The sequence below is a fragment of the Drosophila obscura genome, unplaced genomic scaffold (genome assembly GCF_018151105.1).
Source record: "Drosophila obscura isolate BZ-5 IFL unplaced genomic scaffold, ASM1815110v1 contig_46, whole genome shotgun sequence".
Classification (NCBI taxonomy): domain Eukaryota; kingdom Metazoa; phylum Arthropoda; class Insecta; order Diptera; family Drosophilidae; genus Drosophila; species Drosophila obscura.
The window spans coordinates 2,842,954-2,860,324 of NW_024542835.1; the positions used below are offsets into that span (position 1 = coordinate 2,842,954).

Below are 17,371 nucleotides of genomic sequence, written 5' to 3' on the forward strand. Positions count from 1 at the left end.
TTGAAATTTATTTTATTTTTAATTTATGATTCGGAATCAGCTTTTTAAATGTGCCTCTTTTTCCACAGAACTTGACTAGAAATTGTTCAGCTGAAATCGTTTTCTGGAATCCCAATGCATAAGTCAGCGTCTCAGTTTCAGCAGAATGGGCTGCAGACACCGAGCCGAGACGGGCCAAGCCGAGCCGAGCCAGCAGCTGGTTGCACCTTTGCAAGCTCCAGCCAGCAGTTGCAGCTATAAAATTCCAATTTACTCTGCATGCAGTTACTTTCTTGGCAACCAGACACGCCCCTCAGCCCGATCCCAATCCCAATTCGAGGCACTCTGCCTCTGCCTTTACCCTGCCCCCAGTGCTCTGTGCATCCCCAGCCCCAGGCTGATGCCAGTGGCTGCCATTTCTCGCTTTGCCTTTGCCTGTGCAAGAGAGTTTTCCTCTTTTTCTTTTAGCTGGCGCAATTTTATGTATTTTTATGGTAGGTTGCAGCCACTGACGCTGCTGCCGCTTGGCCCGGAAAGCGGAAACCGAAAATTGCTACTTATTATGTTACTAACTTTGTGTTGCAGCTACCGCTCAGTGTTCCTGCCCCCAACTCTCTCTCTCTCTCTCTCTCTCTTTCTCTCTCACCCATTCCACCCCTTTTGTATGTGTGTGTCAGCTGGAGCTGGAGCTAGATGGAGCCTGTTGTTGGCTGGTGTGATAATGTCAGGTTTTGTTAAAATTAAATTGCATGTCTTGCTGCGTTGAAGTTAAATTATTGCCAACCAGGGTCGAAGGTGTGGCGGCGGCGCCGGCATCCCAGCCCCAACCCCTCCGCCAGGCATTCAACTTTACATCTCCAACTGCGAATAGTTTTACAAAAGTTTGCCTCAAGTAGCCTACGGATCCCACTTTAAACAAGTCATAGAATAAAGGTCTCTCACACACCCATACCCATACCCATACGCACATCAAACATTTTATAAAGACCCTTTTTTACTCATTCTCGCAGCGGGGAATATAAACATTTTTGCTTTTCCACCACAAAAGTATGCAACAGATTTTTTTTCTTAGTCGCCGCATGGTGCCAACGCAAAAAACAGGCATGGCTTCTATGGTTAAGGGGTAGGGTGCAGTGGTAGCAGGCATGTGGTAACCGTCGCCAATTTTTGCATGTGGCATCAGAGCCAAAAAAATCACGCTGTGATTTTTACCAGCATTACGAAATATTAACAGCACACAACAAAACATAAGAAAAGCGATATTTCCCTTTTAAGAATGCACTGGAATATAGATATACATATGCGTACATATACATACTTACATGTATGTATATGTACATATATAACGTCTAAGTGGGAGATAAGCTGCACCAGATAGCTGGTGTGGTTTTTTTTTGTGGATTAAAGGCTCATTAAATGATGGTCGAATGGCTTATACGAAATCTAAGTTAATAATAAAAATGGGAAAAGGGAAAGTTCGATGTAAGCTCAATAATATTGCTGAAGGCTTGGAGTTGATTAATCGAAAAATCGTAATAGGAAACTTAATGCCTGAATTCTATCAAAATTAAGTACAAGAACCCGAAACTCCCGTAGGTTACCAATTTCCATTAAATTCTTCTCAAACTATATCCAACCTAACTATCAGATTCACCTTCTATCGTCGTAGTCTTCATGCAGATTTCATAAAATCAGCTTAGACACATCCCGTAAAGAGCTCAGCCATTTGTAGCATTTACCCAACATTTTTTACCGCCCACGGAACCAAAATTCTCAGCCATCCCTCATCCACCTGTCAGCTGATCCAATCCTTGACCTTGCCAAAAAAAAAATGGAGCACAAAGAAACCATGCAAACTTTTTGGGAATCCATCAGGAAATATTTCCGCTCAGCGTTGTATCCCATCAACCCTTTGCTTCACCCACCAAGCGATGCACAACATGAAAAACAACACGTTCAGAGGCAATAAATCTTGGCCGACGAATGTTTCGCACGAATGGGGAGGAAGAGACCAGAGACCAGCGACTGGACCAGAGTACACACAGAGACCACGCACACATTGCAAGACAGACAGGAGACAGAAGACATGTTACATAGTTCCCTTGGAGTTGCTGTTCGGCAATTTTTGCGGGTGACAATGAATTTTGGAGTGGCCGTGTACAGCCGTGGACAGCCATGACCTTTGTGCCGCTGTGGAAATAGAGGACAAATATTAATACTAAAATTGAGATGTGAAAATAACTTCAACGAGTCATAAAGTTTTCCATTTCAGTTTCGAATTTCTACACAATGGTCGTACAGTACGGGTATGGGTAATTTATTGGCTTCATAGCGGACAAAACATCCTATCGCATCCATGCCCTGGTTCATGTGTTTTCCAAATACTGAAAGAGGGGAATAGCCAGGGGAAGAGGACTGTCCCAATATTTGTTACTCCGGGAAAGGCAAACATTAACAAATGTTCAACTACCTCCGTATCAATATCACCCCCTATCCCACATCCCACAGTCCACTTCCTACCCTCTCTCCCATCTAGTGTATCTCTAAATTGAGTACGTGTTGTTCTAGCTGTTGAACGTGTTTCGGTAAATACTGAGGCCAACACGTGTGAGAGAGAGTGAGAGCCAGGGAGCGGAAGGGACGAATGGGAAGTTGGCAACATATTTCTTTCAGTTATATGGATTTCCAAACGTGTCTGATTGTCCTCTAATGGCATTTTATTGCATTTATTAAAAAGAACTTAAGAGCTTTCGGGCTAATGCGGAAGTCCGTATAGAAGGCCAAACAGAAGCCTGATAAAAACTTTCCCCATTTGAATCAACAAAAGAACATTAAGAACACCAAAGACCCTAATAGTAATACAATATGCTGAATATGCTGAATAATGGCTGGTACCAAACGAATGAGAGAGTGATCAAAAAGAGCTAATACATCCCTGAAGACTGGAATTAGAGCAGTCTCTGAACATAACTTCTGAGCTATTAGCTGTTGAAAGTTCATTAAAAATTTAATCAAGCGTACATCTCACATACTGGTACGTTAAACAACCAAACAAAGTATAACTCAACAATTTTGATCTATTGCAGGAAAACTATTTCCTAGAAGGTTGCCGAACCACTCAGGGCATTCGCCGATGGGTAGTGCGAGCGGAGCAGCATACAGCGCTCCCGATCCGTGAACAGGGTGCGGCGCTTGAGCATTATCTCCCGCTCGAGGACGGCGCGTGCCGACACCAGATCGGACTTGACTCGCTCGGCCTCGTCCAGTTCGTGGAGCATCGCGGATACGCTGCTCTGGATGGTGTGCACCTCATCGATGAGGTCCTGCTGGGCCACGTCGCGACAGTTCTCGACATTGGGGCGGTAGCTGCGGTTGTCCATGCGCGTCTGGGCCACCTTCATGGCGGCGTCGAAGCTGCGAACGCGACGGCGAATGTTCAGGATGCGGGTCTCGGTGTCGGCAAGCGTCTGCAGGATGTTGCGAAGATCGTTCTCGAAGCGCTGCACTGCCTCCTGGGTGCAATTGATGCGGGCCGTGAGCGCCTTCTCCACAATATCGGCCTGGGTGCGAATGTCGCGGGCGGCGTTCATCAGGATCGAGTTGAGGGTGGCGCGCAGGGCCACCGACTTCTGGCGGCACTTCTCACAGTCCTCGAGGGTCTCCATGCTGAAATGCTCCCAGTACTTCTCTGATGCCTGCTCCGGGGGCTGACGCACAGCCCCGGGCCGGAACATAATCGTTCGCGAATTATTGTTCAGGCCCTGGTTGAGGGTATCGATCTCGTAGGCCTCCTTCTTGTCACTCCAGTCGTACTCCAGCCGCTGCCTGGCCGTGCGATTCTCAACCTGCTGTGCCTCAAAATCCTCGAGGGTCTTCTTCAGCAGGCGGCGTATCTCGGCAATCAGCGCCAGCTCGTTGACCAGCTCTTCCTCGGTCTGATCCCTCACCAGCTCCGTGTCGGGACGAGAGGCCCGCTTCTCTATGCACTCCTTGGCAATCGACTCTGGAACGCCGAGTATTACGAGGGACTTGCGCAGCTTTATGCGTTCCACTTCCATTGTGGATATCTCGTCGGCCATCGCCTTGATGGCGTTCTCCAGAGTGTTTTTCCATTTGCCAATCAGCTGGGATCGCTGCTTCAACTTTTCGGTGGTTTCGGTCTGGGTTTTCGTGACCAAGGCCGACAGTCGCTGGAACTCTGTGGCGGCACTAAAGCGGTTTCTGTGGGAGGAAGGGTTTAAGTTGAGCACTCTGAACTCGCAGTACTCCCAGCTAGTCATCATTACTTATCCGCCTTGTCCAGCACTCCGTTGATCAATGAAATCGTTTGATAGTTCCTTGTTCGCCACTCGTTGGGACTGTAGCGAGTGATCGAGTAACGATCCACCACAGGACGTGTTCCCGTTAGACCTGCCATGGGACTCCAATCGACCTTGCCAGAAGCCCAGGGCCCGATCGGGCCCATGGGCATCAGCTGATCCTTGTGTGGCAGATCGTCGCCCGCCTGCGGTAAATAGCATGGCGGATTCTGCAGATTGTCCCTATTGGGGTCCATGGCCCGCTGCATCAAAAACATCTTGCTGAGGTTAAAGTTAGGCAACAAAAGTAAAGTCACTCACGGCAAACTGAACTTCCTCCGTGAAGATGGGCTTCTGCGACTGATTGTACTGATCCGCTCGCATGTTGGCCAGCTGCTTCTGCTGGTGATCAACTCCTGCCTGGAGATCCGCCTGCAGCATCTGGTGCTCCTGGGCTGGACCCACCACAGTCTGGTGGATGTGCTGCTGGACAGCCTCTTCGGGGTACGGTGCCAGAGCCACCTTGGCCGGGTTCGGAGCCTTCGTCAGGCGATATGAGGGAGGATCCGGCTGCAGTGGGCAGATCAATGGAGCTGGACATGCTGGCCCCGGATTGAGGTCGATGAGCTTGGCTTCGCAATCACCGTCTCCCTTGTGCGGCGTCTTCTCCATACAACTCATCCTCAATTAACTTATGCACAAGCCGCCAAAATATAACAAGAATATTTATTTTAAACTAATTTTTCTCCGTTTCGATTCTGTGTTGCTCATGGAATATATTCCGACTGTAAATTTCGTTTCACTTGTTTAGAGGGCGTAAACATTCAAACTGCCACTTGGGTATGGCAACGGTTGCTAGATTTTTTGTTGGTGCGAAAACTTCGAGTCATAGGGATCCTGAATTCTAGGATTATTATGTTGCTTAACAAATACATACGGACATATGTACATACATACATTTTATGTACACATGTCGGATCGTAATAGTTTTCTAAGTGTATTTTGGTTCCAGAATTCAGTAAGAGGTTGTTCTCAGTGTGTTGTCTTCTGTTGGCTGTTTGTTTCTCTGCTTCTTTGATTCACCTCTTCTTGATTTACCGTTTTTATGTACCGTATTTTATTATCCCAACTAACATTCAGTGTTAAAAAATAAATAGGAAATTTTTTGCGAAAGTGAAAGCAGGAGCCCGCCTGATTGAGTCAATTCATTAGTCCAATGATATTCAAATGATATTTGTAAGAATACTGAAAATGTATAACATATTTGAGTATACAATATTTTATTACGAATTAATTGTTCGCAAGCCCAACCAAAACTTATCAGCCGACCGTCTTGAGGATCGAGTTTGTCATCTGGATCGTGAATCGACACAAAAATTCAACTAAATTGTTGTTGTTTTTTTTTGCTGAAAGGGGAAGAGAAAAATATAAGGAAGGAATTTATGAGACTATTTGCAAAGGAATGAAACAATTGCGTGAGCATGTGTATTGGTTGCTAGAGGAGCAAAGTAGATGAAAATGAAGAAGGGGATAAGATAATTGTGACTTGAATCCACCGATAGGCACAGTTTTAATACCCCATGAAAGTGTAGGTTTATTTACGTTTACCCATTGGAAACGTGTTTTGGAAAATGTGTTTATCCATTTTATGGTGGGAAGTGCCTGCTTGCAAACAATTCGCACACACTGGTTACCCTTTTAAAAATGTGAAACATTCATTTTTTCTTTTTCAACGCCCTCTGACAGGGCTTAAAACATCCTTATGTTAAATTCTCCTAGGATATTAATAGTCCAGCTATGGGCATATGTACGTTTCTTTTGGAGGGTCAATAAAACCTTTAGCCCACAAACGCGGAGTGATTTCTTGTTTAACGTGTCGCAATGGAAGCCGTTTGGAATTCTCTTCTGAACCCAAAATGTGCAGTGTACATTGTACATACATACGTATTTCTCTGCAATTATTTATCAATTGACTAAATGAGATAAATTAAATTATCCTTTGGTTGTATTGAAATGGCGGAACATTTGATGTTTATTCTAGAACTTCTCTGACGCAAGACTGACAATTTTAAGCATTTATAAGCGGATGGATTAACTAGGCAGTAGCGGACATGTTTTGGAAGAACATGATGGAAAACTCAAGGACGTTGCTGGGCTTATAGCGCAGAAGATTCAGCACATAATCCTGCATAAAGTCTGCCAGCTCGGAATGGCCCTCCAGATAGTGCATGGCATTGTCGTAGTTGAGGGCCTTGAGCTCTCTGAACTTCTTGGCCAGCTGGGTGTTCTGGCGCCACATTAGCTCGAGCTTGGGCAGAATCATCTCCTTGCGCTTCGGCGGGATGCAAGCGGCATGCAGCAGATAGTTGTAGCCACGCCAGTAGTGCAGGGCAATGCGGCCCTCGGGAGTCATGTACGTCTCGGCCACATCCTGCAGCTCGTCGTTGAAGCACTGCTGGGTGACAATGTGCACGGTGTTCTTGTAGGTGCGATAGAAGATGCGCACCACCTTGCGCTCCTTGTGCACCACCAGATTGCAGCGCAGCACCCGGCCGTAGAGGTTCATGGTGTAGTACTCAAAGTCTCCCACGAAATTGTTGCACACCAAGTGGCGCATTAGCAGCATGATGCCTCCGTCGAGCACAAACACGTGATCCCGATCCTTGATGTCGATGCGGGCCTTGAACTTCTGGGTTTCCTCGTTGATCTTCGTCTCCCGAATCGCTGTGAGTAACAGATCCGCATGGTTTCTCAGCTCCAGGGTCTTCTCAATCTTCGCATGATCGACGCGATCGAACTCCATGCGCTTCTCGCAGATCAGCAGAAACTTGTCGTCGTACTTCCCCTTCAGCTGATGGCCGCACTCCACGATGCCCTTGCCCTTCTTCATCTTGCTGCTGCTGAAGACCACGTAGCCATCGTAGGCCTCCTCCACGTTCAGGCAGAACTTGCCAATCTGTTTCAGCTCGCGCTCAAAGAAAATCTTCAGATTCTCGTTGAGCTTGCAGTTGGTGTTCCTTAGCTTGGAGATAAACAGCTGCTCCTTAAAAATTACGGCTTGCTTTACGGGCAGAAACTGCTTGGGATTTATGCCCCAGTCGCACACCCGATACTGGTCATCGGAGGGCTCGATGGGCCGCAGCAGAGCCGATATGATACTCGATACACTGATCTCATCCTGGGCACTCAGCTTGTCCGTCTCCTCGCAGGCCTCGCTATAGGCGCGCTTCTTATTCGGGTCTCGAAAAGCGTCCAAGTCACACGGCACAAACAGCGGTGGATCCAACGCCAGTTGAGTTTTATCTTCATCTGTATCTGGTTTGAATAAATGGGTAAAGTGGTTGGGAGCACCTACAAAGATAACTTACCCATTATTGGGATTTTTATGGAGAATTTTACTGCTATTTGAAATTTATACAAGTTTATGCATAAAACGGTTTGAATGAACGATTTGTAACTCAAAGCTGTCTTGAATTGGGATACTTACAGTCTGTAGACTGAAGGCACTAACCCTACTATGGTTAGTGCTGAAGGCCACACAAGTTTCTTATATAAGTCAGCTTAGAAGCTCAGTTTGAATGTCATACTTCATATGATTGCCACTCAAATCTTGGCTTTGTCCTGCTGGCCAAGAACTTGACTTGGCAATTAGTCGGACCATCAGGGAACGTCTTCAAGTGTGAGGCTCTGTGTGTTTAGTAATTCTGAAGTGGCCCAGAGCGCAACATTGCCTCAAAATTGCGCTGCAACAAGCGAAACAAATAGAAGAAGTCCTGACATGCTCCCTTAACTAATTGCAAGGCCAACAGCTCTTCAGACAACTTAAAGAGCGACAAACAGCGTGTTCCAGGGGGGTGGGGAGTGGCTGCAGGGGCTGACAAGTGTAAATAAGGGGCCGTGTACGTGTACTTGAGTGTGTATAGTATATGTGTGTGCGTGTGTAAGCCTTGGCGTGCTTTAATGGCAGAAACTGTAACCGAATGGACAGCAAATAAAAGGGTCACAGGACGACGGCGGAGAATGGACATGCTCATTGTTATTGGGGCGCAAACAGTGGGCCCATCGGCCACTGGAAGGCGTCTCATTAAAAGGCAAAAGGCGTATGAGAATATCAACAGTTGAGAAGGAACACTCACAACACACAACACACAGCAAAGCGGAGGCGCAGATAAAGGCTGCACAAAGGGTGAACAATAAATAAAATGGCTCCGTCTCGGTCTCGCTCTCAGGCTCGGCTCGGCCTGGCCTGGCCCGGCCTCTGCTTCGGCAATATTAAATTTGTTATTAAGCTTGTAATTATTTGCTGAGGCGGAAATGTAGGCATCTGCTTCTGCTGCGTCTCCTTTTCCTTCTTCTTAACTACGCGAATTACGCCCCATGAAAATGAAAATATAAATAAATTATGCAAAAGACAAAGACAATGCGTTTTTTTCTCCATTCATTCGTTCATTTATTCCGAGGATCCTTCGTTGTCCGCTTATTTCACAGTCAAGTAAACTTTAAAAGGGAAGCACAGCACACGGATCCAAGGTCCTGACCCCAGGGCGCGGACAGGCACAGGAGTTGTGCTTCTTCACTGTAGACCTCTCATTAATTTGTTATGCATTTCTCTCTACGCGTAAATTAACTACAATTGTTTCTGTGTGCCTTCTTCCGCTTACATTTAATCTTCATCTCCATCTACATTTCCATCTCCACACGCTCTCCATTCATTTTGCATTCATTTCAGGCCTCGTTCATTTCCTTTGCATTTGTTTTGCATTTCTCGTCATTGTTCGCCCTCGGCCCCACTGTCCGTTGCCCCACACTACACCACACCACACCACACCACACCATACGCCACCCCACCCCATCCCATTGAGTGCTAAAATAAATCAAAATGTATGTGTATGTGAGTGGGACACAGAGAAACTCTGGGAAAAACACCAACTAAAAAAAGGAAAGCAAATCTTAAATGAAAATTGTAACCGCTGCGGCTGTGGAAAAAGCCATTGGGAATCCGTGGAGGCTGGATGTGACGGGGGCTGACGTCGGAGCTGGAGCTGGTGTTGGAGCTAGAGCTGGAGCTGGGGAAAACTGTTGGTAATCTCCAAGCCCACATGTATTGGGCTCGTGGGCTTTGGAATACGGATTGGGGGGTCGGCGGGGAGCTTAAGGGTCAGTAATAAATGTCATGATATGAAATTTATTTACGCGCTACGAAAAACCAAAGCAAAGGAATGCAATAACAACAGCACCAAGGACCAAGGACCGAGAACAAGAATCGGAGGAACAATGCCACAAAAACAGATACACGCACAGAAGGCGACAAGCCTCAGCCAACTGGTAAAAGACAATTAAAGTGGAATGCCAGAGAAGAATGCCGAAGGGCCAAAGCGGATGATAGAAAACTCTGATACATGCTGATCACATGGAGGAGTGGCGTAAACGATTGCAAATTCAAGAAAGATTTATTAGCTTTGCCAGCAATTTTAATCTATTAATTTTTACAGCGGATAATTCAATGGCGAGGCAAAAGGCTTCAGCGAGTTCTATATTATTCTAAGTAAGTACCTTTTATATTCTAAAGTTAAGTTGCAGAAAATCCTATATACAAAAAATGTTCTCCCTTGCCTAGATGTATTCATTTGGAGCGCAGAAAATCCCTCAGAAGCCCTGTGGGGCATTCACTTGCAACAGAATCTAACCCTGAAACAACAGTCTGAAATTTCCCTTAACTATAGCGCACACAAAATCCTTCACACACACATCCACACACAGAGAGAGAGAGAGAGAGGGAGAAACACACCACCTCATGGATGCAATTATATGAGAGACACGCAACAAGGGCCACACAATGAGAAGCTCAGGCTCAATCTTGATAACAAAGTAAATAATACAGATTCTCGCAATTTTTCTGTAATTAACACATCCCCAGCAAAACAGCAGGCAAATGGCAGAAAAGGACAAGCTCGTACACTCGTCGTCGTATATCATATAAACTCTCATTTTGAATGAGTGCTGACTGAGAGCATGACAGGATTGCGTGTTGCTACGAAGAACTGTGGCACTGCCGCAGGCATGAAACCTAAACCAGGTGATGGGTGATGGGTGTTGTGTGTTGTGGGGGGGTGGGATGCACGAGTACTCGTACAGAATGGTCTCAGGACCTTCAGTCATACATAAACACAAAAGTGTTGTCAGCTCGCATCGCATTTTTATGAGCTGTTCATGTGAAAGGACATGCAACCCCATCTCCTTGTTTTGTGCATGTTTTTGTTTGTGTCAGGTTTAAGTGGCATCTCTCGACACATCTCTCCACCAAATTGGCATGCTTTTGCCAGGCACCGCTCATTGTCTCTTTAGGGTCTTGTAATTTGTCAGTCAGTGATGGGATAAATGAGCGTGAATTATGTAAAAAGCAATTAAAAGGAAACTTTTCCCCGTCCCGTCGTCCTTCCTCCATGCGCTCGAGTGTTTGAATGCAATTGAGGTCAGCGCGCACAATTGAACTGCAAACTGTGAACTGTGATCGGTGAACGGGGCAAAAACAAAATTGCAAAAATCACCAGAATAATTTCATTAAATCAATTGAATATTGATTGATGAATGCGTTTGCCATTTGTGACATTTATATTCATGCTCGCATTCAAGCGTGCAGACCCATAAATTAATTGTAATAAAAAACCCAATCACAAGTTGTCTAGAGGGCCAGACAAAAAAAAGCAACCAGGCAGACGCAAAATGTTTCCCAGAATTCTTCACAAACTTTCACCCTTCACTGCACTCCCTTCTGATAGTTCAATAGTCGCCCATTAAAAGCATAAACTTTTAGCTTATAACATTGAAATTTGTTAAGCTGAAAACCAGCAATTAATTGATAAAGTTGGCTGAAGAGTGTGCGGAATGGAATGGAATGGAATGGAATGGCTGTTCGAAAGTTTCGTAAATATGTAAATCGCTTTGAAAAACTTTCCGAAAAAGGTTTACACATGTGGGGCACAAGTCAGATGCGTTGATTAGTTAATTAAGTTGCAGCAGCTGCCAGTCTGTTCATTTGAGTTACTCGCCTGATAATTGTATGTTCAAAGTTGTCAAAATATATAAATGTCAGTCCAAAGAAGCAAAGAGTACAGAAACTGCGACCAATCAATGGGAATTTGAAACAACAATATTCCCAGAATTCGAAAAAACAATTGCCGCAAAACACGAGTCTGCCCATCCTGCACCTTTCGAAAGCCTTTGTTGCCCATTTCCCATTTCCCACAAAACACAAAAACTTTATTATATAAAATGCAAATTATTTTCCAATTTGATTTCATTATGCAATCTCAGTGAGCATTATCAAGTACAGTCGCAGCCAACAGAACACATTTTGCTGGTTGTTTTCCTTTCTGGCGTTCTGCATTGACAAGCAAACAAAACTCGGAGCTCGGAAAAACTGCAGGCAAACAAAAAACTTTAGGCAAGGTGTTGTGTTGGTGCGGCTGTTGTGGTAACAGGTGCGGCGGGTGGACTGAAAAACAGGCAACAGAATGCGGCAAGCAGCGGGAGCACAGTCTGTGCGAAAAGTTGATTGTTGTCTGATTTTGTTTATTTTACAATAATTTCGGCTCCGTACTTCTCGCTGAAAGTTTTGGCCATCCCATCCCGTCCAATATACCAGTGGACCTATTTACATTGCATAATAATATTAAGAAAAAAAAATATGCATAAACTGCCGTGCCGTTTATTGGTTTTAAACTAGATGGTTGAAAACAACATCCAATTTGAAGGCATGAACAAGCACTCGTGTAACATTTCCATTTATGTTTATTAATGACCAGCTGGCGGGCGGGCTTATGAGAAAATATTTTCAACTAACGTCCACAATGGAAGGAGAAAACAAATTTAGCTGGGATTTCTATCTGGAATCGCAGCGGAGTACCGACTGCAGCCGAGAGTGACCCACTTTTCCACTATCCTCATCATCTCATTAAGCATCAAGTTGCTGTAAATAAACTTTCGCTAAAAAAATATCACACAAAAAAAAAAAAAACAAACTTTGCTAATTAATTAGAGCCTGAGACGGTGGCTGTCTGGTGGAAACATCATTAGCGAACCCGAACCATGGCTCACCCCACGAAAACCCCCAAAAGTCCCAATCGACCCACTGACCGACCATTTTTTGTTTTCTCCGCGCGCTTAATTAGCTGACGCCTGACAGGTGGCAGAATTTGTTAAAGATTATGATATGCCAGAGAAAAACCTGAAACTGGCAAGGCGCTGCGAACTGATGCCAAAGCTTAAAGTCCCTGAAAACTGCTTTAAGGAAGAGACTAATTAGCGAAAATTTAAGCTGGCTAATGAATGAAGGAAGCAGAAGCCGCTTGAATGGAAGGATGGAATTCCATACACCATGCTTCGTCGCAGGGATGGAGCATCAAAAGAATGTGCAAACACATTTTTGGATGTGAATACTCAGTGGGTAAGAGTTTTTTGATAGGCAGAGAAACATCAAATTCAGAGAATATCAGGGATCGTAGTTATTATAGGTTTTTTTTTTTACTTAAAAATAAAACTCAAAGTTGAATAATGAACATAGAAAAATAAATATAAATATATTAAAAACGAAAAAAATGGAGTGAACTGCGAATCCAAATTTCTAGACGGAAATACAATTTGCAAACATAAACTCAAATCTGCTTGGAAATCGAATCAGGGTCTGCATTCACAGATTAAATCTAGACTTAAACTGGAGCACTCTTTGAAAAATATTTGAAAGAAGATTGTCAGCTTAAAGCTAGGAATGCATGAATGGAACCCATAACCAAAGCCCTGAACCAATTACTCAAAGGAACCACGAGCCGCGGCTGCAATTTCACCCATACTCGTAAATGTTTGCCCATTCCATTCAGATCGCACTCCGCCAAAGTTGTTTAAAAAACTGTTTGTAAAAGTGTAAAGTAAAAACAAATATATATATATGTGTATGTGTGCGCATATAAAAAAGCCATGAAAACTGGCGAGTGACATGTGGAAAAGGGAAGGGACTGCGAGGGGTATAGATAGCTGGAAGGCAGCTGGGCGTAAACCACTCAAAGGCGTAAATAAATACGCCGCCCGCATAGGTAGGCTATGCTTTTTGTTTGCCCTGGCTGTGTATATGTTTGTGTAGGCTTACGTATGCCCCCTTTGAATGTGTGTGTGTGTGTGTGTTAATTTGCCAACAAAGACACGTACAAACATGCAAACAGCATTTAAGAGATTTACTAAAAGAGAAAGCTCGCACCTGAAAGACATCTCTTCCCCACATGGATAGAGTGTGCGTCTGTGTACGTGTGTGTGAGAGTATTCAACCCATGCATGGGTGTGTGAGTGTTTTGAGTGTTTACCTTGTCATTGCTATTAATTCGTACACGCTACATAATAGCTCTGTCAATATTTTCCTAACATACTCTAAAAAGGTGCCGCCACCCGTTGAAAATGGGAATAGGTATAAAAAGTTTTGGAGTACTCATACAAGAGCTTGAAGGTCGCTGCGGGGTGGAAGGGTGGGGTGATTTGTTGTTTGTAATGGGATATGAGAGCAGACTAAGCGATCTCATTATGCTCACTCAAGGTTTGACGAAATTGTTAGGAAAATATTGTACGAGATCAACTCAAATGATACGAAAGAAATCATTTCCGATGGTGTGGGGGTATTCCATTTTAATTGATTGACGGTAATTATGGTCAGAAAATGTTTTTAAGATGCTTTTCCGTCTTAGAAATCCCATGCAGCCATTAGAAAAAGCTATAGTGCATCGTGTCATCACATCGCCTAAATAGTTCAAAGTATGAGCCAGGTCGACAAACTCTACGATAAAAATGCAGATAGTGGCATAATTTTCGTACATTTTCCACCGTTTATCCCCAATCAATGCAGTTCTTTTACAGCCTTTCTTGCTTGATCTTTTAAAACTGATTTTTAGGCATGATTTAAAGCACATCCCTAACCCCACATCCACACAGAAGCCTCGACAAAGTCGACTGGTAGTCCAAAAACCACACCAAATTTTCAGTCCCCAACCACCTTCTCGCTACCCCCCTGACAAGGCATATCAATCAACGTTGTGAAAAGAAGTCCATTGTGCGTTAACAAGTGGCACGTTGTCGGATTGATACACAGGCTTTAAAAAAAAAAGACGAAAAAGAGAAAAGAAAACCAAAGACGAAAACCGACACCGAAGCCGAGCCAACCGTGATGTACATATCTATAACTGTGCATTGCCCAACATTTTGCTAGCTGCAGCTTTGTGCCGAATACCGGTCTTGGATCTATCCAGACCATAGCTGAGCCGAGGCCGTTAGCCACATCCAATGTCAGTTGCTATAGTTGCCGCCTGCAACTCAAACATCAACAGTCGCCGTTGCTGAAGCAGGAGCTGTCGCTGTCGCTGGAGCTGTAGCTCTAGCTGCAACCCAGGCTGTTGTCATTTGGCGGAGTATGTCAATGACAACGTGGTCCGCACACGAGTTTGCAAGACAAAAGATTGAAGAGCTGCAGTCAGAAGCATGGATGTTCAGGAGGTGGAGTGTGTGAGGGACTGGGCACAGGACTCGTACAAGTCATCAGCCATGTTCAGGAAGTTAGTTAGGCGGTACCCAACCTACGACCTCCCCTACGCCCTACAGCCCGGCACCACCCAATCCCCACCCAAGTTGAGGCTCTGCCAAAATGTCACCAGCGACAAGTTGTTCAAACAGCAAATTACATCCAGCCTTTGAGAGTGGGGCCCAGCGAGGACCAGCTCCATCATCAAGGGCTCCCTTTTAAAGCCGCCTCTCTAAGCAAGTTCCCAGAATTTTATGCAATTCCCCCAGCGCTCTGGCATTTTGAATATGTTTTTCCTTTTTTCTTTTTGGTTTTCCTTCTGGGGCTGCTGCTGTTGTTGCTCTTGTTGATAGTACCTCGAGACCCGCGCTCTCGAGTGTTACTTTTGGGCTCGTTGAGGCACAAAAGTGCACTCGGCTATTGAAAATCCAACAACTGATAGCAGGCGCTGCATACAAAGCAGCCCAGGGATAAAACAAGAAGAAACGAGATGGACACAGTTCACTGGGCATAGGACAAATCGAAATGCTCTTTTGTGGACACAAAAAAAATTTTAATGCTCCCAAAATGATATCAGGAGCTTGTAATACCAATATTTTGGCACAGATTCTTTGCATAATTAAAGTGAAAGATTCGAGAGAGTTTAAATTGAACTTGTACGAGTGACCAGTATATTCTAGTGTTATGTTTGTCTATCCATACAATCCATGCAAATATCTCCCATCCCTTTTCATCCACATAGTCAGTATACTCAACTGCCAGACCATAAAACTGCCCAAGATTATCCAGCTGCATGGCATAAAAGGAAAAGGAAGAGATGGATGGAGGAAAAGTGGGGAAAATAGAAAATGCCAGCAACACAAGAGGCGTGATAGGCACGAAAACAGCAACAGCAATAGCAACAGCAACAGCGGGCGGACTTCTCAGCCTCCGTCCCTTTGGGGACCTCTTTACATTCATATTCCGACAAAAGTTCCTTCCTGCTCTTTAAAATATAAAGTTTTAGGAGAATTTGCTGTTCAGTGGCAGTCCATTCATTCATCATCATTTGCCAACTAATTGATTTGACTTTCGCTTCGAACTCATTAGGTTCTCTAATGCCCCAGAAGTCGACAGAGTGTACGAAAAATCATTTTCCGCATTTGTACTCATACCACCATATGGGAAAGTTGCAGGAAAAGTTTAGCCTCAAAATTGATTTGCATGGGGAATATACACATTTAAGCACAATGGATTCCTAGTTTGTGTGCAAATGGGGCTGAAAATAGAAATTATAATTTGGAGGAGGGGTCCGGGTTCGTATGGGAGTTTGAAGGCTCGTTGTAGAAGAATGTTTTCAAAAATTATAAAATATTTATTTTTAAACTTTGTGGGATGACACAAGTTCAGGCAAGAGAATTTCATAAAATGTTTCCTACAAATTTAAATATTAATTTGTTTTAATTTTTGTTTTCTGTATGCTGCAATGCCCAAAAACATACAATAACCTTCGACATATGATGATATTCACTGCCATCAGTGGACTACTTCGGGTTTAATTTCATAATTCGAATAAATTGCTGGAATTCAAATGTTTTAGATTCTTGTTAATACGATAACACTCCTTCTGGTGCTGGTACCCTCAGACTGTGTGTGCTCGGAAAATAAACACATACTCAGGTTTTATTACTAAAATTGCGTCAAACATTTCTGATAAGCATCAGAAAATGTACACATCAGTACAAAAATATACAAAAAGAACAATAATAACATACGAAAAAACATAGAAATTGTCTACAAATTTTTGACAGGCAATTTGCCTACAAACATATCTGCCCTGTCCGCCCGTCCCCCCTCATGATACTGCTTTGGGGACATTTGAAATGAGCAATTTTCACATATTTGGATGGCAGCATGGCAGCACACCAACACAGTGTCAGAACAAACTGTAGCTACATAAAGTCATAAAAATAAATAGTTGGACCCACAGACAGAGAGGAAGAGAACAAACGGAGGCAGTTTCAGTCGGAACATAGTCATGGCAATGCCCCAGCCAAAGACTGGGAAGGGGAGGAGAACAAGGCCGAACGCGACTGGAAAATGGAGGACGGACAAACACACCCCGTCATATAGTACATACACACATACATGTATTTTCGTTCATAATGCTGATGATGCTGGCCTGCCTGCACCCGCTCCTCAAGCAAAATGTATAATGGAAACGGTACTAGGAGGTGTTTCCCTCCGTACAAACACCAATAATAGTCAGTTCAAAATATTAACTGATGGGCAAGAAAAGCATTGAACTGGTACTTAAATTTCTAAATATATTTTATCATATCTATTTATTTGTGTAGTGAAGATTTATTAAAATGGAATGTGAAATAGATCACTGTGATTTATTAAATGATATATGTATGTACTGAAAAACACACTCATTTTATGAAATTATCTATTGCCGACAAATATTAGAGAAATGTTTTAATGAAGCCATTAAATACGAAATAAATCAATTGCACGTTTTTATAACTAGAACATTTTAATAGGATTTTAAGAAATA

At 43.9% G+C, this 17,371-nt stretch overlaps 2 protein-coding genes across 2 annotated transcripts; both read right to left on the reverse strand.

Moving 5' to 3' along the window:
• Positions 1-2,974: 2,974 nt before the first annotated feature.
• LOC111071723 (tektin-4) lies at positions 2,975-5,099 on the reverse strand. Its single transcript, XM_022363212.2, has 3 exons — positions 4,599-5,099; positions 4,266-4,540; positions 2,975-4,200 (listed from the first exon to the last, which is right to left on the reverse strand). Exons 1-3 carry the CDS (start codon positions 4,956-4,958, stop codon positions 3,078-3,080), a joined length of 1,758 nt encoding a protein of 585 aa, XP_022218904.1. The 5' UTR covers positions 4,959-5,099; the 3' UTR covers positions 2,975-3,077.
• Positions 5,100-6,281: 1,182 nt separating this feature from the next.
• LOC111071740 lies at positions 6,282-8,957 on the reverse strand. The gene is made up of 2 exons (XM_041595304.1): positions 8,939-8,957; positions 6,282-7,640 (listed from the first exon to the last, which is right to left on the reverse strand). Exons 1-2 carry the CDS (start codon positions 8,955-8,957, stop codon positions 6,373-6,375), a joined length of 1,287 nt encoding a protein of 428 aa, XP_041451238.1. The 3' UTR covers positions 6,282-6,372.
• Positions 8,958-17,371: the final 8,414 nt, after the last annotated feature.